The 23,255-nt window shown below is 35.2% G+C and overlaps 4 protein-coding genes across 4 annotated transcripts; 2 read left to right on the top strand and 2 right to left on the bottom strand.

Moving 5' to 3' along the window:
• Positions 1–153: 153 nt before the first annotated feature.
• On the bottom strand, positions 154–4,258 carry LOC132186662 (high mobility group B protein 3). Its single transcript, XM_059600655.2, has 8 exons — positions 4,151–4,258; positions 2,735–2,822; positions 2,430–2,558; positions 2,272–2,329; positions 2,111–2,155; positions 1,518–1,598; positions 1,350–1,430; positions 154–474 (listed from the first exon to the last, which is right to left on the bottom strand). Exons 2-8 carry the CDS (start codon positions 2,803–2,805, stop codon positions 439–441), a joined length of 501 nt encoding a protein of 166 aa, XP_059456638.2. The 5' UTR covers positions 2,806–2,822; positions 4,151–4,258; the 3' UTR covers positions 154–438.
• Positions 4,259–6,098: 1,840 nt separating this feature from the next.
• On the top strand, positions 6,099–8,194 carry LHCB4.3 (light harvesting complex photosystem II). Its single transcript, XM_059603015.2, has 2 exons — positions 6,099–6,651; positions 7,615–8,194. Exons 1-2 carry the CDS (start codon positions 6,142–6,144, stop codon positions 7,933–7,935), a joined length of 831 nt encoding a protein of 276 aa, XP_059458998.2. The 5' UTR covers positions 6,099–6,141; the 3' UTR covers positions 7,936–8,194.
• A 3,900-nt stretch (positions 8,195–12,094) lies between these two features.
• LOC132186808 (Yippee family putative zinc-binding protein) lies at positions 12,095–14,800 on the top strand. Its single transcript, XM_059600877.2, has 6 exons — positions 12,095–12,185; positions 12,386–12,509; positions 13,731–13,774; positions 14,216–14,324; positions 14,400–14,455; positions 14,562–14,800. The coding sequence occupies exons 2-6, from the start codon at positions 12,414–12,416 to the stop codon at positions 14,644–14,646; spliced, it is 390 nt and encodes a 129-aa protein (XP_059456860.1). The 5' UTR covers positions 12,095–12,185; positions 12,386–12,413; the 3' UTR covers positions 14,647–14,800.
• Positions 14,801–17,847: 3,047 nt separating this feature from the next.
• On the bottom strand, positions 17,848–22,245 carry LOC132187689 (arginyl-tRNA--protein transferase 2). Its single transcript, XM_059602083.2, has 6 exons — positions 22,000–22,245; positions 21,455–21,493; positions 20,620–20,770; positions 19,001–20,140; positions 18,325–18,643; positions 17,848–18,233 (listed from the first exon to the last, which is right to left on the bottom strand). Exons 1-6 carry the CDS (start codon positions 22,136–22,138, stop codon positions 18,120–18,122), a joined length of 1,902 nt encoding a protein of 633 aa, XP_059458066.2. The 5' UTR covers positions 22,139–22,245; the 3' UTR covers positions 17,848–18,119.
• Between the last annotated feature and the right edge of the window lie 1,010 nt (positions 22,246–23,255).

Genomic DNA, 23,255 nt, shown 5'->3' with positions numbered 1-23,255 from the left:
ATGTATTGGAATGTAGATTTTCATGGCAGTATTTATCATCAAAATTTAGAACGAATTATATGCATGTAATCATAACCTCATAAATCTGTTGTAATTAAAACAAATTTTTTTATATTTTTTTCAAATAAATGGTTAAAACTAATGAACAAGTAGTTGAGAATTGTATAAGATATTTATATATGCTAAGACAAACTCCAACTGCCCAATACAAGGAGCAGATTAGAATAGTCATGGAGATACAAAAACCACTGATTGTTAGTTCTGGGATCAAGCTTACAAATCAGCTATTCAACAGACGAGGGTGTATTCATTGTAGATAAAGGAGCAACCAAGAAACTAATAGAAATAACATAGCCCAAATGTACAATCGTAAAAAGTCCAGAGCTAGGGCACTGGATACTTTACATAATCAAATAACAGAGCTTGAGCTTGCCACATTCAGTCATCGTCCTCCTCATCATCATCATCTTCATCCTATTACATAATCAAAAGCCAACTTGTGTTAGGAGTGACCAAAGTGGCAGATAAAACGAATTCTTTAATCAATCAGTAGAACAAAAGGAACAAAAATTGCAAATTATGAGATCCAAATATGTTGCCAGTCTGATATGGTTGCGCCGGGGGAGGTCATTTAGTAATTTTGAATTAACTTTGAGTAAATTACACTTTTTACCCTCCCAAACTATTATTGTATTTGCATTTGTACTTCTAAACTATTACCTACTTCAACTTAGATCTATAAATAGGGTGGTGGCACAGACACTCCTATCTGATATGAGGCGTAACTCCACCCCCTCCTCCTATAATAAAGAGGATGGCCCCTTATTTGCCGACCTTGCATTAGTTTTTTCTATTTCTAGAACGGTATAGTTTCACAATTAAGATAAACTTGTAACTTCAAAATAATTGTGACACACATGCTTGTCACGTGGACATTTTCCATCCAAAACAATGGCTACATTTGACTAGGGGCAACTCAACATTTTGGTAATTTTTATAATTGCAGTTTAGAGATGCAAGGGCAAGTAGGATGATAGTTTGGAAGGGAGGGGAGGTAAAGTGTAATTTAGCCATTAAGTTTTGAACAGGTTGAATTCTTTTTCAATTAGGTGGGACACAAAGCAAAGTCTACAGCATTGTGAATCGAGGTTCACGATCACTTAAAAATTGGACTGCTTATATTCCTAGATCTATGACTTTGAAGAGCAGCTTCTATTTCTTATTTAGCAACCAAAAATGGGAAGATGACAATTTTTTTTTTCTTGTTAGACGAAAACCATTGCAGACGTAAGACTTGAATGACATGCTATGCAGCTGATATGCATCAAATCATAGCTTATATAGATTACCTCCCCACTTTCCTCATCATCTTCATCATTCACAGCAGGTTTTGACCTGCCAGGCCTTTCATCTTCATCATCCGTACTTTCCTGAGTTTACAATTGAGTCAAGAGACGAAAGAAAGCAGCAAAGGATGGAGCATTAGTTTCTTCCAAAAAAGTGATCCAGAAAGTCACCTGTTTTTTGTTGTACGCAATCATCAGCTTCTCATAATCTGCCTTCAATTGTGCCGATTTAGCTTCATATGGAGCTTTCTCCTGCCAAAATCAGGTCCAGTTAAACATCACATGAGAAATGCAAAGAGTATCTACATTTCTGTAGCCACCAATCAAGCCATGGATGGAGAAATAGAACTTACAGCACTAAAAAACTTAATATACCCTTTGCATAACTAGTTATATCAACTAATTCATATATGTGCTAAATTCCAACTTGCCACATCAATCAAGGGATGCATATGTCAAATTCCACCATCCAGTCCCTTCTTCAGGCCCAAGCAATACAAAATATTGAAGGCACCTGCAGTTTACACCAGACTGGTATTGGCTTGGCCACACCATTGAAGTTCCAAAGTCACCGAACATGTGCTTGGTGCATAATCAGGTCCAGTGGAAGCGACAGTGAAAGGTTTATGCAGCACCTTTATAAACTGAATCCATAGGTTTCCAAAGTTAAAGTAACCAGCTTAGGAGGTGGTCTCATGACTTATTGTCCTCAACTCATTTCAACCAATTCAAGTACCTTCCAAGGAAAACACTTTAGTACTTACCGCAGCAGACAAGGATTTCCACTTCCCGCCACCAGCTTTTCCCACCTTCAGATACAACATCCAGTAGCAAGATTAATTTCTATTGCAGATAAAATGGCTTATGACACTCAGTAACAACACTTTATAGTAAAAGTAACATGGAATACAGGCTAAATGCTTACAGCTGAAACAGCCTTCACGTTGGGATGCTGTTCCTTGTAAGTCTTTCTGAACTCCTCTCTGCAGTAATACCATTGTATGTTTTTTGTGAGCCTTTGAGCTAGAAACTTCCCCCAAAGACAAATACACACTAAACCGTTGGACAATAGGAGAAAGTTACAGAAAAACAAAGAAGGGACTAGGAGGCCTCTTTGGTTTGTTAGGATCTTTTTTGTCCAATTTTGCTTTCTTGGTCAATGTCACGCGACTCTTATCAGCCTTAAGTGCTGCCTTTCGCTTTCCAATCTTTCTGAAAAAAAAAAAAAAAGAAACATGGACATGACACTAGCATTAACTACAAAAACCCACACCAAGACTCTCTGATCAACAATCAAACTTGAAGCTAACGTTACACAATCAGATTAAAATAACCAAGTCATTCAAAAAACATTGATTGGATACAAAATCTGACAAAAACAGAATTACCTTTCCTCAACTGGCTTTGATAGTTCCGTTTTGTCCTTCCTTGTTGATGCTTTGCCCTTTGCAACCTTCATTGTTAATATAAAGATCCCTGAAACAACACAATTCACTTAAAGTCAATAGCAGTATATGCAGTATACCATTACCTAACTAGCAAGATTAAACAATGAAAAGGACTTAAATTGGGCTAAAATTAGATTGATCCAATTAGTCTGCGCTAAAGATGATTGTCGTTGTTCTGACATATCTATCCGTTGGTAAGATAGAAGGCTGTCATCCCCAAATAACAATATCAAGGATCAAGGATTACCAGTATATTAACACCAATGCCATGTCAGGCTGTGACTACACATCTAAACCTATGTTTAATGAGACATAGTGTTATGATGCTGGTGGCGCCCAATTTGGAGTATGAGCACTAGATTAGGCCAGCCTAGTATGGGATAAGTTTAAAGGCCTAACTTATCATGTTTCATCCGCTCTTAAACTATTGGCGTATTAGTTAGCTACCTAACATTAATATCAAAGCACACAACACGTTACACTTTGAATCTTGGCGGAGACGACCTATGGAAATGGTGTTAATGTTGAAGCACTTTATCAAATGGTGTACCTAGGGGCCCTTAGGCCCTTAGAACAAGCCAATACGGCGCCAGGTCGGGCAGCCCAATACCGCTCAAACCAGCTAGGCCCCGACAGTCCGAGAAACGGTCCATCGCCCAATTCTAAGACTTGTCTCACCAAGGCGCGTCTAGGCCACAATGGGGCGCACCACACATAATCTCCCTTCCTTGCCACATCGAATAACTGTCTGCTCACGCCATACTACCTCCCCCAATTTTCCAAGGTAACAAGTTTTAGGCGGGAATCCATAAAAGGGGGAGGCCTTCCCCCCCAGTACACTTATCCTTCCTCTACTTACACACTCTCAATTCAGTTTCTCTCTCTCTCCTAGAGCCATCACTAACTTAGGCATCGGAGTTTCTGCAGTCCTCCGAAACTGACGGTTTCTGGTGACCTTTTCTCGTCAGTCCGGCCGTCTAGAAAATTGCTTAAAACATCTAAGAAGCTTTCCTGTGCAATCGATTCATAGCCACAAAACTACACTATTTTTTGACTTTTTCAAAACAGAACTGATCGTCTGAAGGACATGTCAGCAAGCCAATTCAATTTTTCTTTATTTTTTTTAAACCACAAAGAACTTAAATTTGTTTCTATAAACGCAATTATGTTGAGCATAATAGCTTAATAAATCACAAGTAAAATAACTGATGATATTAGAGTACCCACAAAGAGAAAACAGAGTTAAAGAAATATTTGATGAATCATATAACATAAACTAACAAATAATCTTGAGGATCATATGCCATAATCTACAATTAAAACTTAATAACTATTAAGCAGAAACTGAACGTGTACCTCTGCGATGGAAGAGAAGGAACGCTAACGAGAGCAAATTATCAATCCAAGACAAAGAAAGTAAAGCAGAGAGACAGCAAAAGATGCCAAGAAGATATTTGTGGGAGGTGTTAAAAGTGACACGTGGTACTGTTTAAGGGCATCTGAGGTTGACTCTAGTGTTTTTTTCTTTGTTGTTCTTGTTCCTTGGGCCATGATCGTGTTACCTGCTGATGATTTGACGGTCACCCATTTTCTTGGCAGTTATTGGAAGACGACACACCGTTTTTGATTTCCCCTCTTTTATGTAAAGTTATGGTCCTCAGTCCATGGATATTACTTTCTCTAACCCATATTGGTTTCTTCTGTACCATCCCTTTCCACAAGGAAAAATATATTATATGAAAGCAGATGTTATGAAAATAATCAATAATGATATGGACTTTGCATCCACTTTAAACTTATCCCCACAGAACAGAAAAAGACTGCCGTTTAGGAACCATTTGCTGGCCCATTTTCCACTCATCTAAGAGAGCATGAAATAGTCCATAATAAGGCTCAATTAGGACTCTAAATGAATTGAGTTGTTCATAAAAAAACTCAAACTCGGCCATATAAATTCGACTCAAGTTTTGTTCGTTTAGTATATAAATTGAGCTTGATCATAAATTTAGATTTATTTATTAAAGAAGCCTAACTTATATAAACTCGTATAATTTTATGGTATTATTTGTTACTTTGTAGTAAGAACATTTCAAATATTACATTTACTTAAAAATACCAATAAGAAGTATTAGGGGTGGAAAGGAAGGACGTGAATTCGAGTTAGTGACTTCTGCTTTATGAGGCGTGATCTTCAATCAATTGAGTTACTCTTTAAAGATGGGTAAAACAATCATAAGTAATATTCCATGAAATAGTAATGTAATTAATTTTAAACCTTAAAGATTTTTTTTTTAAGTAAACCTTAAAGAAGTCATTTGACATAAAGAACCTCTCAAGTTTACTGTTTTTCTTCTCCCCCCGCTCCCTTTTTTTTTTCAGTTTTTTTTTTTTTTTTTTTTTTTTTGTGGTTTTTCTAACCAATCCAGTTGCTCTAGCCATCTATTTGCTTATGTTGTGCTGCTTTCATCCACCCTCCTTCGTCCTGTACCACTCTTCACCTTCCTAGAATCAGTTGGACTTTAGATCTAGTTTTTCAAATCTAAATCTAGTCTTCTCAACTGGTTTCGCTCAACCACACGCTGGCCCACCGTGCTCCTTGGCTCCTTAGCTCTCTATCGACGCAAAACGGCTCAATCTTGTCCACTAAGCATCGGCTAGTGCACTTCACCTCCCTCACCCCGACTGTTGTAGCTATTTTTTTTTTATTGTGTTTTTTGTTTTTTTTAATAATGGTTTGACTTCTCTTTAGATTTATTTTTATGAGCGATCTTTGGGGTAAAGGTTTTTAACTTAGCTTTTGGGTTGAGGAGGATTAATTTCGATGTGATAGTTTTACTCACATGAGTGAGAAAATAAAAGTTGTGAATATGGCTAGTACTTCTGTATTAGATTGAGTCTGCATGAAGATATGTTCTATAACTACATGAGTTAGCAAATGTTGAAGTCATAGATAGGACTTGATTACAAGATTTTTATGTTTGGCACTATAACATTGTAACCTCATAGTTTTGACTATGATTTATTAGAGTTTTATGCTTTATGACGTAAAACCTTTATGTTCGAATGAATATGAAGGATTTTTTAAAAAAAAAAAAAAAAATTTACTGTTTTTCTCCCAAAGTATAAAGTAAAGTGGGCATCAACCACACACAGCCTCGCTCGTACAGGCCAGCAGATAAGGCAAAAGATAGATAAGCCTCATCCACCCACACCCATCAGTATCTTCCTTCCCTACAATCTCTCTCTCTCTCTCTCTCTCAATATATATATATATATATATATATATATATATTCCTTAAATTTGTACCTACTACACTCCCACACTCACACACTCGCACCCCACCAAAATGGCCACCACCACCACATCTGCCGCCGCGTCCTACTTCTTCGGGACCCGTGTCCATAACCCCAAACCAAGCTCTGGAAGATTCCAAGCCCGGTTCGGGTTCGGCACTAAGAAGTCACCACCAGCTCCGAAAAAAGCTGCGCCAAAATATCCGGACTCGGGCCGCCTCGTGTGGTTGCCGGGCGCTGAGCCGCCGGAGTGGCTCGACGGGACCATGGTGGGGGACCGTGGGTTCGACCCGTTCGGGTTCGGGAAGCCGGCGGAGTACTTGCAGTTCGATCTCGACTCGCTGGACCAGAACCTGGCGAAGAACGAGGCTGGCGACGTGATCGGGATCAGGTTCGAGAGTCCGGAGGTGAATCCGACGCCGTTTCAGCCGTACACGGAGGTGTTTGGACTGCAGAGGTTTAGGGAGTGCGAGCTGATTCATGGTCGGTGGGCGATGCTGGGCACACTTGGTGCAGTTGCTGTCGAAGCACTCACTGGTGTTGCATGGCAGGACGCTGGAAAGGTAAATGGCAATATTATACATTAAACAATATCTCATTCATTCTCATAATATATATGAAGATCTTTGCATAAAAGAACACCGACATGATTCTCACGTACGTATACGAAAGAAAAAAGATCCCCCACATATTTTCTTTTTAGAAGGCCTAGGAGTTGGTTAATTTCTAACGAGGGCACTATATATGGTGCAATGGTGCTACTTAATTTCTAACTTGGCAAAGGTTGATTTAGATTTTGGGCAAATAGATCCAATTGAGTATAGTAAGCAACTTAGCATGATTTGGGTTTTGTTGCTTAGGTCTTTTGGTTTAGATTTAGTTGTTTTTTATTATTCTTATTGCTATACTGAGGACCGATCCTCAATGCTATTAGGAGTACTACAAATTTTATTAATTATAAGAATTTTTATAAATTAATGTAATAATACATGTCATGTCAACTACTAAAATGACTGGGATATGATAATCTATATGACATGTGAACTGTTTTGTGGCAACTTAAGTGACGCTCAATTTTAATTTTTATAAAATTTTCAAAAATTGTGAATGGTCGCAGCAAAAATATATATATAGGAGGAGAAAAACAAATTACTTTGGCCATAGATGGATATATAATTCCATAATTTCCTCGCGTGTAGGCTGATTTTATGATGTTGAAAACTTTGTTTTTGTCACCAAATGAAATGGTCCCCTGGAATATGGGACCCGAAATACCTGGCACAGCCTTTTGTTCATCGCGTCCCATTGCACATCCACCCAAAACTCATGGTTGTCGTTGATGATGACGACGACCCCGATGACGATGAGAAAACATAGTTTTAGTAATGCTAATCTTCTTGTCAATTCCACGAATTAACGTATTTTAAGGAAATTTTTATGTTAATCATTTAAAAATAAAGCAACTTTCAAACACGTACACCAAGGCAGCGGGTGTGATAAATGGTACCTCGGCCATATTTGATCAGGTAGAGTTGGTGGAAGGATCATCGTACCTCGGCCTCCCGCTTCCCTTCTCCCTGACAACATTGATATGGATTGAGGTGATAGTGATCGGCTACATTGAAATCCAAAGGAATGCAGAACTGGACCCAGAGAAAAGGCTGTACCCTGGTGGCAGCTTCTTCGATCCCCTCGGTTTGGCCGCCGACCCCGACGAGAAGGCCAGGCTTCAGCTGGCGGAAATCAAGCATGCTCGGCTAGCTATGGTGGCTTTCCTCATCTTTGCAATCCAAGCTGCTGTCACTGGAAAAGGCCCAATCAGTTTTTTGGCCACCTTTAACAAGTGACCCCCCACTTCAATTACAAACCATCCATGCTATATTATCGATCTTTCTCCCAAGTTTCTCTCTTGTATTTCTTTGTTTTTCTGGGATACCCATTTTGGAAATGTTACATAGTACATAGTATGTTCTTGTAACTTGTAAGATATGCCACATTCACCCTCTTTTGCCCTTTGATACTCCGGATTTAGATCTCTTATAACTCCGTATTTATAGAATTGTATGAAATTATGAGAGACCTATAATAAAAATTACTTGCTTGACTGCTTGAAGCCTTAAACAACTACTTAGGTTGTTTGAGCTCTGCTTGGATTGGACTAGAGACTCCTTACAGATTAGATGTAAGACACAAAAACCAAGCAAACTAGACAAAACCTTACAAATTACAACTATAAATGTAGCAAACCAGACTTAACCATAGTTATTGCTACAACTAAAGTTTAAACTAACAAAAAAAAAATAGTAAATTTAATAATTTAATTAATATTTTAACATTCTTTCAAAAATCAAATAATATGTGAATTTTTTAATTGATGAGTGATGAACGTCAGTCCAAAAGGGCAAGAAAAAAAAAAAAAAAAAAGGGCAAAAGAGTGGCCCATTAATAATTTTCTATGTGTAATGTAGTTGGAGTGGCAAGCCCATTATCCAAAACCTTGTTATTATAATTTTGAGAGGTTAATGTGCTGAGGCTCTGAGCTCGAGGGTGGGGAGTAATAATGGAGCCCAAGATGCCCCCCACCCCCAAAGGCTGATGTCATTGATGGCTCCTTCTCACCTTTCTCGTTTCGATTTTTATAATTTTGATTTTATGTTAATTTTAGAACAGATTTTTTTATTAGAGTAATCTATACACCATATTTTTATTATATTTTGTTAATTTGTAAAAAAATTAAAGACTAATTAACAAGATCACATTAATAAAAGTATATTGAGCAATAGGAAAAAGTTTAATTTGGGGGTATTTTTATTTCATGCTCCCATGCTAATTGCAAACACCAATGCAATGAAAAACAGTAACGAAAATGAACTGATATTAACAAAAGTGAAAAGGATGAAAATATATTTGTGAATTTATAGAAAGAATTAAGTGTTACCTTTTAGCATATAAAAAATTAAAAGTCTGTTTGTAATTGCGTTAAGAAATTTAACAAGTGTTTTTAGTATATAAAAGGTTGTGCTAAATAATAAGGAGTTTGTTCGGTAAAAAACTGAAAAAAAAAAAAAAAGAAAAAAAAGAAGAAGTTTTTTTTTTCCCCCTCTTTCTAAAAATTCTCTTAGGGTTTTCTTTTTTAATAGACAAAAGGTTTATTTTCACTATGCAATTTTAAACATACTCTAAGTAAACTTCGAATATGTTTGATTATAAGTTTTGTATTAACTCATTTGATAGTCTGCATTACACTTATCACATCAGTTATTAAATAATTAAATTTATCTATTAATTTTTATTGTTTATTTATTTTTGAAATTTCATCTAAGGGTTATTGTTCTACTACGTGTCCCACTACTAATAAAATAATAAATAAATATTTATTATTTTATTAGTAGTAGGACATGTGACAGAATAATGACCATTAGATAGAAAATGAACAACTTAAATCTAAAATTTCAAAAACTAAAAAATTTCAATAGATTCTAATCCATCGTGTAGACTGTCACGCGAATTTTTACAATATATATAATAAAAGCACAGTAATACCCCAAACATTTGTTTTTTTCTTCCAATAACTATTATTCTGAGTCTCTGACCTTTTGACACCTATCAAATGCACCATTATTGGTGGGTGGAGCGAGTTGGGGTAACTGGTAGTATGACATATAGATGCAACAACTCTGCTCAATTATTTTGTTCCAAGTCCCAACTACTTTTCTAATACACAATTTTTTTTTTTTTTATTATTTTTTTTTTTTTAAGCCAAGAACTGGAGACTTCAATACTTTAAGTCATGAACACTCTTCAATTTTACCATTCATTACGTTAAATCAAAGTTCAAAATCTGAGTCGGAGGAAATTCTTTTAAATTGGGTTAGAAAATTTTTTTAACCTATTTTATAAAAGAAAAATACTACGATTTTACAAAAAAATAAATTACAACATGATCTGACACAATATGATTGGATTTTTCAAAAGTTAAATTTATCTAATTTCTAATCATGTTGTGCCAATCATATTGCAAAAGTGTTTTTGTAAAATTTGTTTGTAAGTTTAATGTTCCTTAAGGTTGTGCCAAACAAAAGCTAGCATGTTTAATAAAAAAAAAAAATTCAAAAGTACTTATTTGATTTTTTGTACTCAAAAAATAGTCAAACCGCACTTTGGTAAAAGCTTAAAAATAAAGCCTTTTTTTTTTAAAAAAAAAAAAAACTTAAAAGCTATATATTTTTTAAAAACAATCACAAACAGGGGCAGAACCAGGATTTTGAGTGTGGGGGGACAATTTTTTTTTTTTTTTTTTTTATAATTAAAAGGGTAGGCCGAAGAGACTAATTGTGGTTATCCTACTTGGGCGTGATCATAATAGCATCTACCGAATACATAGATACATATGGTAAGATATAATTTCATAGTAAATCACAAGTCATTTTTGTTAAAATTTTACTATAGTTACTTATTACCACTAACAAGTGAAAGAATGCCAAATAAATTAATGAATCCGAACCCATCAAATATTTAAGTTAATTGACAACAGTGAAAGCTAAAAACAAAGTCTTGCTGCAGATAAATACAAGGGAGTAAAAAATTAATTTGGGGGGACAAATTTCTAAATTTAAGGAGCAAATATATAAAATATACCTACTTTAATAAAAATTTCAAAAACTTTGGGGGGACGAATGTTGTACATAGTTCCGCCCCTGATCACAAACACGCTTTAGATTAATTTTTTTTTCTTTCTAAAATTTATTTAGGAAGAAATTCTTTATTTTTTTGATATATCCGCACAAAAAAAGAAAAATAGAAAAAATGATTCGAATTAATGATATCCGTTTCATGATCATTGAACTGCCTATTGAGAACGAGATTTCTGTTTTCATCTTTATTATAGAGGGACGGTCGATCAATTTATAGAAGCAGAAGAAATTTATGTCCATTCCTTTTTAATGGCTATACTTATTGTCTATTTATTCCCCTTTCGGACTTTATCTTCTAATTATATAATATTCATCTCATAAAATTGGTTCAATAAGAGAGGGTTGCACATTCCTTATAAACGTGTTCAAAGTCTTGTCCACAGGCAATGTTGTACTATTTCTCAACACCCTCCTTATCATGCAAGCCGGTATTTTCTTAGTTCTTGTCACGGAGTAAGTAATGTGGATCTCATTTGTCCTGTGGTAGGCTCTGATACCATGAAGAAATTCATGGACATAACTCATCTCATAAAACCGATTCAATAAGAGATAGTTGCTTATTTTTTATAAATATGTCAAAAATCTTGTCCACATATAATATTGAACTATTTCTCAACACATTGAAATGTTGAAGGGTCATGTAACCTATGCATCATTACAATAAAACGATTTTTGATACCAAAATAAATGCCCTCTAAAAGGATCTCCAAAGTTATTTATATCCTTAATCCATAATTTGAGATCATTTTATAAGTTTTTTAAGAGGAAAAAAAAGAAGTAATTCCCACGTACATATAATACACAAGTCCTCCTTAAAATATATATATATATATATATATATATATATATATATATATATATACACAAGTCCTTAACATAAGCCAATACATACCAACGTAGCTGAATATATGACAAAACTTGTGGACCAACATGCCCTTTTTTTTTTAAAAAAAAAAAAAGAATAGTGTTTTAATTAGACATAAATGTGAAAATAATATTAAATGTTTTATATTTTGAATTGTTTGTTAATATTTTTTTTAAAATTGAGAAAATAAATGAAAAAAGAAAAAAAATTATAAAATAAATAATGCTTTAAAGTATATTTTTATTTCATAATTATTATAAAATGCTATAAACTATATTTGCTTACTTACTATAAAGACATACGTGAATTTAACGGATAGAAAATAATAATAATAATAATAATAATAAATTATCGAAATAAAAATAGAGAGAAAAAAAGAAAAAAAAAAAAGAAAAAAGAAGAAGTTAAAAGTAAACCAAAACCGTAGTATACACGTCTTGTCAGGTTCCCACTTTTACAGAAAAAGTCATATAAACTGGTGAAATGTGATGGCTCTTCGGTCCATATTTCTTGCAACTTCAGACTAATACCAGACCAGGTAATATTCAGCAAATCCTTTTTCCAGCATCTCGTTCGTTCCTTAATGTGTTTTTTTTTTTTTTTTCCCCGTTTCTTCATGCTCAAAAGCTTCCATATTCTTTAATTTTTGGCGTACCTTTTATTCAAGCTAGTGTCTCTCGTCGATTTTCTCAACGACCCTCTCTTTGAATTGTCATATTCTCTTCAATTTTTTCATAGATTTCGGTAAAAATCTTAGAGGGAAGGCATGGGGAGGTTGTTTGTGGTGAATCTTGAGGGGAAGATCTATAGCTGCAAGCATTGCCGGACCCATCTTGCACTTTGTGAAGACATCGTTTCCAAGGTTGTTTTGATCTCTTACCTCCTTTGAATCAGTTAGACTTCTCTAAGTTTGTGATATTCATGGAAACTTTCCATCCGGGTGTTGTTAATTTGTTTGAGACTTTGATTATGCCACTTTTGCATATTTTTTTGTATGCTTTTTGATGGATTATGTGCTTATATTTGTTTAGAGGTGTGTTTGTGTGATAGATCAATTGTATTAGTAATTTTGCTTTTATCCGGTAATTCTATTTTTGTCCGATGAAGAAGTTAGGTAAGATCTATACAATGACAAGAAGGGCTATTGGGGTGCGTGGTAATCATGATGTAGCAGATTTAATTTATTATGGGTAGGTAGCAAATGGTACCTCTGTTCATTTGGGATGATACGTGATCAGAGTCTGGCCACTGGGTGTTTTTTTTTTCTGACCTCAGAAGACAGAAATGGGGATGTCTTTTGATAGCAAATTTCGTTTTAATACTACTATGTGGCTGGTTTCTAAGTAGGCATGAAAGGGAACTTGACAATGCTTCTTGAGTAATTTGTGATTTTATAATTTGCGATCTGGAAGCTTGGAGGATGTCTTCTTTTTTTTTTTTTAATGGCAGATTATGTTTTTATTTAATGTTGTTTTTGATTTAAGGCTTAGTAAGTGGATGCCACATTTTCATCTTTAGTATCTTAATGAGGTAAAATGATGGCGGTAATATGAAAACACGGGAATGTATGATTTGTTAATGAGAAGTTATTGTATTCTTATGTGTTGTGTGGTCAAGTTGTGCTTCTCAATTTACCAAACAGAATTTAAATCAGTTTCTAGTTCTATGTGCAGCCTACAAGCAGAGGAGTATAAAAGGCGGCTATGTCAAATTCCTCAGGGACAGTTAGCACACATACTTGTGCTTATGAATGGACACACACGCCCCTGTTTTTATATGCTTGTGTCCATACTAGCACAAGTAATAGAATTGAGCAGGAGACAACACTAGTAAAGTGAAAAGCGCATATAATAATAGTGTAGGATTACCTATAATACTTAGATGAGGCTTTGGATATTAATGATGCTATTCAATGTGAATTTTAATGATAATTCAGCATACATAAGGCTCTTTCTTTTTTTCTTTTGCTTCCTTTTCCCTTACTTTCAACATCTTAATTTCCAGTGTCCAACAAATGTTGATTGGGAGTTCTATAAGAAGCAAATGTTCTGACTACATGTTTTGCCCGTGTTGTTTTATTCAGTCTTTCCACTGCAGGCATGGGAAAGCTTATCTCTTCAGTAAAGTGTAAGTTTCCTTGATTTTGGGTACCTCATCATTATAAAATAACACCAAATAATCTGCATATAACTAACTTTTAGATTGAAGCACCATCCCATAACTTGCCAATGCCATAAGGTGTCGATTACAAATGCTGTACTAACATCAACCAAGAACGCTGCTGTGTTAGTGAAACTAGTTACTGTTTTATGCTCTCAGACATGAACAAGATGCAACCTGTATATCTCTTGCTCAGGCTGGACATCTGTCTGAAGATAAACATTTGATTGCATCAGTCTTTTTGTATCATGTGTCATTTTTTGTCCATCTGAGTAAATATAATTACAGAAGACGAATTACATGATGGAGTATTTACAGGTGTACTAATAGGATAGTCTTGGATGAATTTTATGGGCATCCCATCACATGTTTGTTTGAAAAAATAAGTCATGAGATTTGCTTCAATAGGGTGAACGTGACTGTTGGTGAAAAAGAGGAGAGAATGATGATGACTGGGCTGCACACTGTTGCTGACATCTTTTGTGTTGGGTGTGGATCAATAGTAGGGTGGAAATATGTAAGATTTAAACTTTCAGTGTATATATTATGTTTCTATCGTGGCTGTTTGTTATGTTGATTGTTTTTTCTCCAGGAGACTGCCCATGAAAAGGGCCAGAAGTACAAGGAAGGAAAATCTGTACTTGAACGGTCAGTAGATCTTTGGAGAAAGAAAATTCCAATTCCAGTTTGAAGTTTTGTTATTATTATTACTTTTTTGGGTAAATAATGGTTGTAGAGTTCGTTATTTGAGTAGGTACAAGGTGTCAGGTCCCGATGGAAGCAATTACTGGGTCAGCCATGGAGCACATATTGGTGGAAGTGATGCAGATGATGCTTGATTATCCTTCACCCTTCATTTTCAAGTGTACATTCTTTAACCCCAATGTTTCTTATTCAACTCATGTGAATTTCGAACTTGTAATTCCTCATATTGGCAGTTTGCCCAACTTGCTGTCGGTAACATTAATGAAAACATTTGATTGTTGATTCCTATTTAGTTGTTCAAACTCCCATTACTTTTTGAATACTCAGTTGCTGGTAAACTCTCAATCTTAAGTATGTAACTCGCATCAGAAATACAGAAATGCAGCCTCTTATGCTCCTTTTATTAATGTGTTTGGAGGGGGTTTTTTTTTTTTTTTGAATCGAAATGGTGTTCCAATGTGACATAAGGTAAAAATAGTTTTGAGTGTTTTGGGGTGGTTGTTAATGTTTTTGTTTTGAATTAGAAAACAAAGGAAGAACAAAAAAGCTTTTAACAAGGGTTGATGTCAGCTCTGAAGCTTGTGGTGGAAGTTTGTTTCTGCCTGAAGTGATTTCAGCTCACTTCTTAGATTGAGATTTTGGGTTGATGCCAGCTCTGTACAGAAATGTCATTGTAGAAGTGTCCTTTACTAGGCTAGATTCAAAGTTCTTGTGATCAAAGAACCAAAAACATTCCTAGTAGTTTGGTATGGCAATGAAGCTGAAGGACTGTTGGCCATGCCTGCCTTGACCAAGGTTTGAAACAATCGATGACAACGCTTAAGGTACTACAGCTTTTATTATAATCTCTTTACAAACTTACAAAGTCACATGAGTTGAGTAGCACAATATGAGTTAAAAAATTAAGCAATAAAATTTTACAGGTAAGTTTTTAATTGTCTACTAACTTATGTAGCAAGTGTTACATAGATTTTCACAACATTTTGTAAGGGACTTGCAATAAAAGTTGAAAATATTTCTTACAACACTCATAGTTTTTGTATATTCTACTGCCCAATAGGCTAACAAATTGATCCTATCCAAAATACAGATCAACCGACCAACAAATTGACCCTCTATTCATTTGGCTATAACAAAAAGTTGACCCTTCAGATCACCGAACAATTTCTTTATAATCCCAATTATGACTACCAAAAGGAAAAAAAAAATAATTCCAATGATGGAAATGGGTGTTACTATTTTGTTCTAACTTTATTGGACGCTTCCGAGATATGGAAATTGGTTACAAATACATAGATGGATATAAAAGAATATAAAAATAAAAACAAACAATAGAGAAATATAAATATAAATAATAATAAAAAATCTAAGAGGCGGTCAAACCACTCCAAACTGACTAGAGGGGTTAGCTGAATCCTTGGGAGAGGTTTGGAGGCCGTTTTCAACAAAATTTCTAAAGGAAGTTTGGATAAGAAGTTATTTGTCATTTACTTATTACCACATAGAGTTTTAAGTAATTTTTTAGACCTAAAGGAGCTTATTGCAAATTGGTGCATTTCCATGTACTAATTTTGTATTTTTTTTTTTTCCTAATTCTAAATCTCTAAGTAGCATTTTTAAAATGCTTTGGGATAAATGATCTTTTGGATTATCTATTTTTGTGGTGAAAGAGCAGAAAACAACTTTTGAATTTTGATGTTCTTCAAAATAAAGGCACCAAGATTTTTTCAAAGATTATGGCCAAACTAAGGATTAGTTTTCCTTCAAATTTAGTTGGAGAATTTTTTTTTTAACCCAGTTTATTAAATTGATATTTGTCTTTATAGTATGTGATTTTCACGTCCTCCATATATTTGTTAAAATACATATGAGAATCACACTATATATATATATATATATATATATATATATATATAAACTATTGGTTAAGAAGAAAACTTTGTTCCAAAATAAATAACATTACTCAAATATAGCAAGACAATCATGACGTGTCATAGCATCCCGGTGATTATTTGCGATTACAAACCTCTTTTCTTAAACATTATCAGCTATAAAGGAACCTCGGTAGTTGGCTACTTGGCTTTGTCATCTGTCCTTGGTTCACGCCAACAAGGAAAGCATCTTTATTCCTTAATGGACGGGTTGATTCGTTCCGTGCCATTATATTACTCTTATAAATCACATTTCTTTCTATTTTAATTCTATAATCTCGCACAGTGAGGACAATTATTGTTTCATGAATCAAAATGTCAACTTCCAAGTAGGTTTGCCGCATCAAATGGAGATATCATGCAATACCTAGATATTAAACGGGATAAAATAGCTCTAATTTTTAAATGAACGGCTCAAAATATGACAATAACTAAAAGAGAAAAGGAAAGGGTGGCTTGCACTTTAAGAACTGATTTCCGAACAAGCAAAATCAATTCCAAAGACATCTAGAAATTGTAAATGCCAGCCAGATAACTTCAGATGTTATTACTCTAAATAACTAAGTGTTTGTTTCTAAACATGCGGTTTGGAAATATAATGATTTTCAAACATAATTAAGCATTTGGTAAAATTTCAGTTTGAAAATGTGAATTTTGTGTTGATAATGGCTCAAATTGTCAATAAGTGTGAAGATAATTGCTAGAAAATATCAATATTCAAATTGGTGGGCTCAAGTCCTATTTATCTATAAGAGGATAATGTTAGTTTTAAAAGGAGTCCAGGAACAATTTAGAATTGGATTTCTGAAAAAAACGTGTGTGGGTAAACATGTGGGCTGTAATGTTTATCTTCATCATGGAAAAGACTTTGTATTCATGATGATTTCGTTTTCTCAGCAGTAATTGGATTAAAATTGTTCTCCTATTTTTCGTGATTAAGCCTCTATAAAAAGACATGTAATCCTCGGTTGAGATCATCCGGAAATTTCAAATTGGTGAGAGCATTTTGTGACATTTACAAAATGTACTAAGTTTTTTTTTACTTAGTATTTGAGAGGAACAGTACAAGGGGTTGGGATATTAAAATTGAGCAGTTTAAGCTTCCACCATTGTACTCAATATTTCTAAATAGTAAAAAAGGAGAGCGAATCACGCCACGTGAATGTAAACATATTGTCAAACCACGTAAACTCCTTGTGTACGTGTGTGATTGGTGTGTGTTTCTTTCCAAACTTATCTTTCGCATAAAGGTCTGGTGAAAAATTGGTTGCCAATTAATATCAATTTTCCCAACATTTTGTTACGTTTTTAAACTGCTATTTTTTCAAATGCACTTCCAAGAAAGAAACTTTTTGCGATTTTGTTTTTAAAAATACACTTTTAGCCCGTGAAATCAGGGTCAAGTAAAAAACCCAGTTCATTTTATTGACAAACAGATTACATAAATACAAACAGACATGCATACAAACTGCATGAATCTTGAATAGGAATCTGTACTTCATTACTGGACATGGAAAATGGATCAAACAAAAAGAATCCCCAATCCAAGTAATAATGAACTTCCACAATACCTAATTTTCCAGCTCCCGACTTGAATCAGCAGGCAGCAAACTGAGGAACATACATCCTTTGTTTGGGATGACATTCGAGGGAGTGCCCTTCATGAAGACGAGTCATCAAAGTGAATAAACCATTCGCTTGGACAGCTCTGCACCCACGACCCCCATGTACCTATGCAAACGGGATTCCAAGTAACTCCTCTCAGTGGGACCAAAAGCTCGTCGGAGATCCTTCAGGAAAGAAACAGTGCCAGAGAATGAGAGAATGCACAAGGAAGAACAAAAAGAGTTCTACTGAATACTGGGGTTTGACTAAACATACCTTGTATCTCAAACGAGATCTCTCTAGCCCAATTAATATATCACTGATTTCACCATCATCTATTTCAATAGAAACCAGATTCCCGCTCTCTGGGCCTGATTCATCATCAGAACTTTCAGATTCAGGGTCATTCGCTTCTTCATCCTCATCCATACAAAGATCGTTCGAGTCTTGGCAAATGTCTTCATGTTGCACTTCCACGACATTTTCAGGAACGTGAGATGGTGATGACTCTTCATTTTGTAAAATGGCAAAATCTGATAAGACTACATATGGCTTTCTATCAAGCAGAGGCCTTGCAATATCATAAGGAATCCACCTGCAATAAGATTTCAGCTTGTCAGCCAAACCTGAAACTTCGAATGCCACAGAGACAAGCAAAAAGTAATAGGGAACCGCCAAACCCAGTGCAAAATGATCCGACTCTGACATCTGTAATCGTGAAAAAGTTAAAATATATATATATATATATATATATATATATATATATATATATATATCCTTTCATTGGTTTGTTTTTTTGGTAAACTGTAAGTTTGTTTTATATGGTTTAGTGCAACCATGCCATCTGGATAAACAATCTTCCAAGTCTAAGAGATAGGTACGGGGGTGGATGGTGCTCCAACACACAGTAGAACAGGGTACTGAAACGGTTGATAGATACAGAAGAACTTACTGGTAACGAAGAGGACAGAGAAGCTCAGATGGATGATATGCGGCTTTATATCTCATCTTGCTGCATGAATGAATATAATAACCAAGATAGTAATACTGAAGACTAGGACAATGGACTTTATTCTCTCTCACCCAACCTATTTCTTGCAGGGCTGAGTATTTCCCTAGTGATAGGAGGGCAAAGTCTGGGTCCCAGAACAAGTATTTACTTGACAAACATCTAGGAAGGATATCTATTACACCAACTGCAACTAGTCTGCCATCAATCACATATTGCTGATGAAAAGAACCAAAGCCACAATGAGGAACAGTGCCATCGCCAGTTGGTGGAACAAATACTAATGGAGTGTCCACCAAAAATCTTCGATACGAGCTTTCAGTCACATGATCTGGTGAATCATTATGCACTTTCGTTTGATATTGTCTATATAAAGCAAATTCTTCTGGATCAAAACTGGACCTTTTCATACGGATCTCAAGCCTCCGCTTTTTCCCCTGAGGTTGTTCAGAGCTCTTCTTCAAACAGCCCTTTTTACTTACACAACCTGCCGCAGATTCATTTAAAACTGTATGAACTTGAACACTTTCATCCAGTAATGATTGCTCGCTAGAAGAATAAAAATTTATGTGTCCATTGCAAGCCTTGATTAACAGACCAGAAGTTTCTGCCAGCTGACATAAAGAGCTCGACAATTTTTCTGCAATAACTTTTGGAGACAACTCATTTTCTTCGGCAGAATGTCCTGATAGTCTTAACTCGCGGTTATCACATGATTGTGCCCGCCTTATTGCAGCTGCTATTTGAAATGCAATATTGCTGGAGTACAGGAGATCTTCTGATCCTTCAACTAGTAGCTTCCTTTTGGCTTGTGAAACCTTTTTGACAGAAGCTTTTGGTAATAGAATATCGTAAGGAAATTTCCCACTTTCTTTGCACATGTGTACCACATTGTCAATTTGGTCTGACAAATAATTTAAAATTTGTCCTGCTTCATTCTTCTTTGTATAGTTACTAGACAAGGATTCCTTTGTGGACGAACTTGAAACTTCATTACCAGCAGAGCTGCACGTACCCTTGGAAGTATTCGGATCCTCTATGAGCTCAACTGTTTTCTTAATATCCAACGTGCCATCTAAAAACCTAGGAATATTGAGCACCCAAATACGGAATGAAAATCAGAAGATAAGCTGTGGTAAGAAACTAATGCTAACCTAGCAACATCAAGCAAATGTAATCTGCTGATATTGAAGGTGGATGTAATCAGCCAGTCAACAATCCACTAAAACTCCAAGGAAAACCCAGACAGAAAAGAAACCCTGTGGTCTAGTGTGTGAAATAAGTTAGAAAACATTCAAAAATTAATAGGAAAAAAAAAAAAAAAAAAAAACCCATAAGATGAGGTCATTTTAACTTGCAAAGTTGGATTCTTGGACAAAGGACAGAACAAGCCACTCTCACCTCTTAAGGTCCTTCACGATGCTCACAAAAGTTTTCTAATAAAGTCACAAGGACTTCAGTTAAAGCAGATCATTAAAAAAACCAAAGGTCCTAAATTGTAAAATACAAGGTAGTAAAAAGAATTGAGTTGCAAATGACTTAACATCCAAAACTTTGAATACCTTTGCATTCGTCTAGACACTCGAAGTTGCTCCTTAGAATGAATAAAATCAGCAGGCCTCTGACGAATAGTATAAGAAGGGCAGCACGTTCTTTCCATCTCAGGTTTGTACAGGAAGGAGCCTGATCTTCTCCAGCCCATGTCAAGAAGATCTGCCAAGGACCATTAAATTTATGACAGGCAATCAAGATATAACTATAACCAACAAAAGCGCTGAAAGTTGAAACATAAATTAACATATATTATTATGGTTGCCAAGCTGTGAAAGCTATCAGACCAGAAAATAGAAGAGAAAAGAAACATCATAAATCCCCTGGCAGATGTAACGGGATTAATAAAAGAAACACAGAAGCAATCTATATGCATCTTGTACACTCCGGAGAGGTACTTACATTACTATCATTACTCATACTCAATGTCCCATTTAATTAGGGCATGAACAACACAAAATTATTGAAAGTGGCAACTCTTTAACGTAACAAAACTAGCTATATTCTTATTCAAAGATATTTGAAGGCCCTTAGTAGTATCACCAGGCCTCTAGGGATGAAGGGAAGACTTTGGAGAAAAATATAACATTACGATTGTGATGTACCCATAATGATTGCATCTATACTATATATGAGTGAGACAACCATAAAATTCCCAGCAGCACAGCAACAATGCACCACCCCAATTTTTGCTGTTGGGCAACAAGGACTCCACACGACCCTTTTATGACACAAGAGTCAACTGACTGAGGTAGTATGAAGTGCAATCTGAAGTCGTCCTATACATCTGTGTGCAAATACAAGTGTTAATTTTGCAAAATAGAGCAAGAAGCGAATTCCACCAACCTTGGTAGTCATCAACTGTCATGCTATGCGCCCATAAACCTGCGAAACAAGACAAATAGGGCAAAAACAAATCAGAAATGTTACACTTCAGATTCGTGGCTGTTTAAAACACAAAGATAGAAGATATAAACGTGTATGCACAAACACACCCACGCACACAAATGCAAGCATAAGAGCAAACAATTTCTTGCTTTCAACATATCTTTTTGATATACATATGAATGCCTGAATACGCATCTCGGCCTATGTTGAATTCTTTACAACACATGTATCACTGATCAGGGACTAAAAACCCTGACAAAGCTCCACTCATGAACAAAACCTCGCAAAATTTGCCTAATTCTCATAGTAACCCTCAAATTTCAGCAAAATTAACGGAGTTTTTGAATAGAAATGAAGTAATAATTTGTCCAAAATCCAACAGATACGCGTTCTTCCCCCAAAATTTAAAAAACAATCACAAGCCATATGAAAAGAAAGAAGTCGGAAACCTGACAATTCAGCAGCCAAAAACATTATGCGATTGAATAGAAAGAAAGACGGACCGTGAGAGACGCTGGTGCGACCGGGGGATCGGCAATAGCCGCAAGAGCTTTTGCGCCTACCGCAGTCGACAACGACGCTTTCCCCTCTGCTATTGCCGCGACTGCTGCTACTTCCATCGCTCCTCATCGTCCCTGCCATCACACAACGTTGTTAACACTCCCAAACCCTTCGTTTCTCTCGAATTCTCTGTCCTGTCCCTGAGAAAGTCTCTGGCTCGATCACTCGGCTAAAATATAGAAACTCTTATTTATTTTTCCAGTACTTTTGTCTTTTTTTTTTGTAGTCTTTCCTTTTTTTTCATTAATTCTAAGAATGTCTGCATCTTTTCTACCAAGAATAATGTGATTATTAAAATTACTATTTAACTTGTGATCGATCATTATTAAGTTTTGATCCAAGAGTAATTTTAATAGTCCTATCATTCTTAGTAGGACACTGACCATTTAGAATTATTTTCTTCTTTTTACACTTTCTTTTGTCCGAACATTAAAGTAGCATTTGTATCATGTAAATATTATTTTGGCTAGCTTTTTATCCTAAAATGGCACCAAATTAAGTTGCATTCCGCTCAACTTGGACTATAGAATCACCAAATGTAAAATCAAAGTGTTTTTTTTAATCTCTAACATTGTATTTCCTCTCAATAAAGAACAAATAAAAAAAAAAAAAAATCATTGAAAACGAATATTTAAATAAAATAGTAAAAATAAATAATTAAAATAGAGAGAAAGTGTTTTGAAAAAAGAAAAAAAAATAGTTAAAATAAGAAAGAATGGAACCTTTGTAAGTTTGGAATTGGAATTGTTTAATTGGGAAGATAAAGTCAGATATTCGGAGAATGATGCTAAGAGTGGCATCTTGAACTTACAGGTATTTTTCTTTTATGGCATTTCTTGTTTTGCAATGAAGCATTATGATAAGACGGTTGAACGGGTCCCATACAAATGAAAACAACTGTTGCGATCGTGCACTTCTCAGTCGCTTGTGTGAGAATTGAATGTTTGAAAGGATCAAATAGTTTTGAATTAGAGAGGGAGAGAACCATTACTTTGGGAATCAAAAAGCTCACACATGGAATGCTTGGAGAGGGTATCTCTAGAACTGAAAATCTTTTTTTGGGAGATATCCGTTGGACAGCAGGTGATGGTATATATATATATTTCGTTCTATTTTCTCATTCATAATTGGGCTGTTAAATATCCATTAATTTGATTTATCACGTGAATCTGAGCATAGATTGAACAATGAGTGTTGC

Source organism: Corylus avellana, chromosome 6, assembly GCF_965113065.1.
Source record: "Corylus avellana chromosome 6, dhCorAvel1.hap1.2, whole genome shotgun sequence".
NCBI lineage: Eukaryota > Viridiplantae > Streptophyta > Magnoliopsida > Fagales > Betulaceae > Corylus > Corylus avellana.
This window is presented reverse-complemented; position numbering and strand designations above follow the sequence as displayed.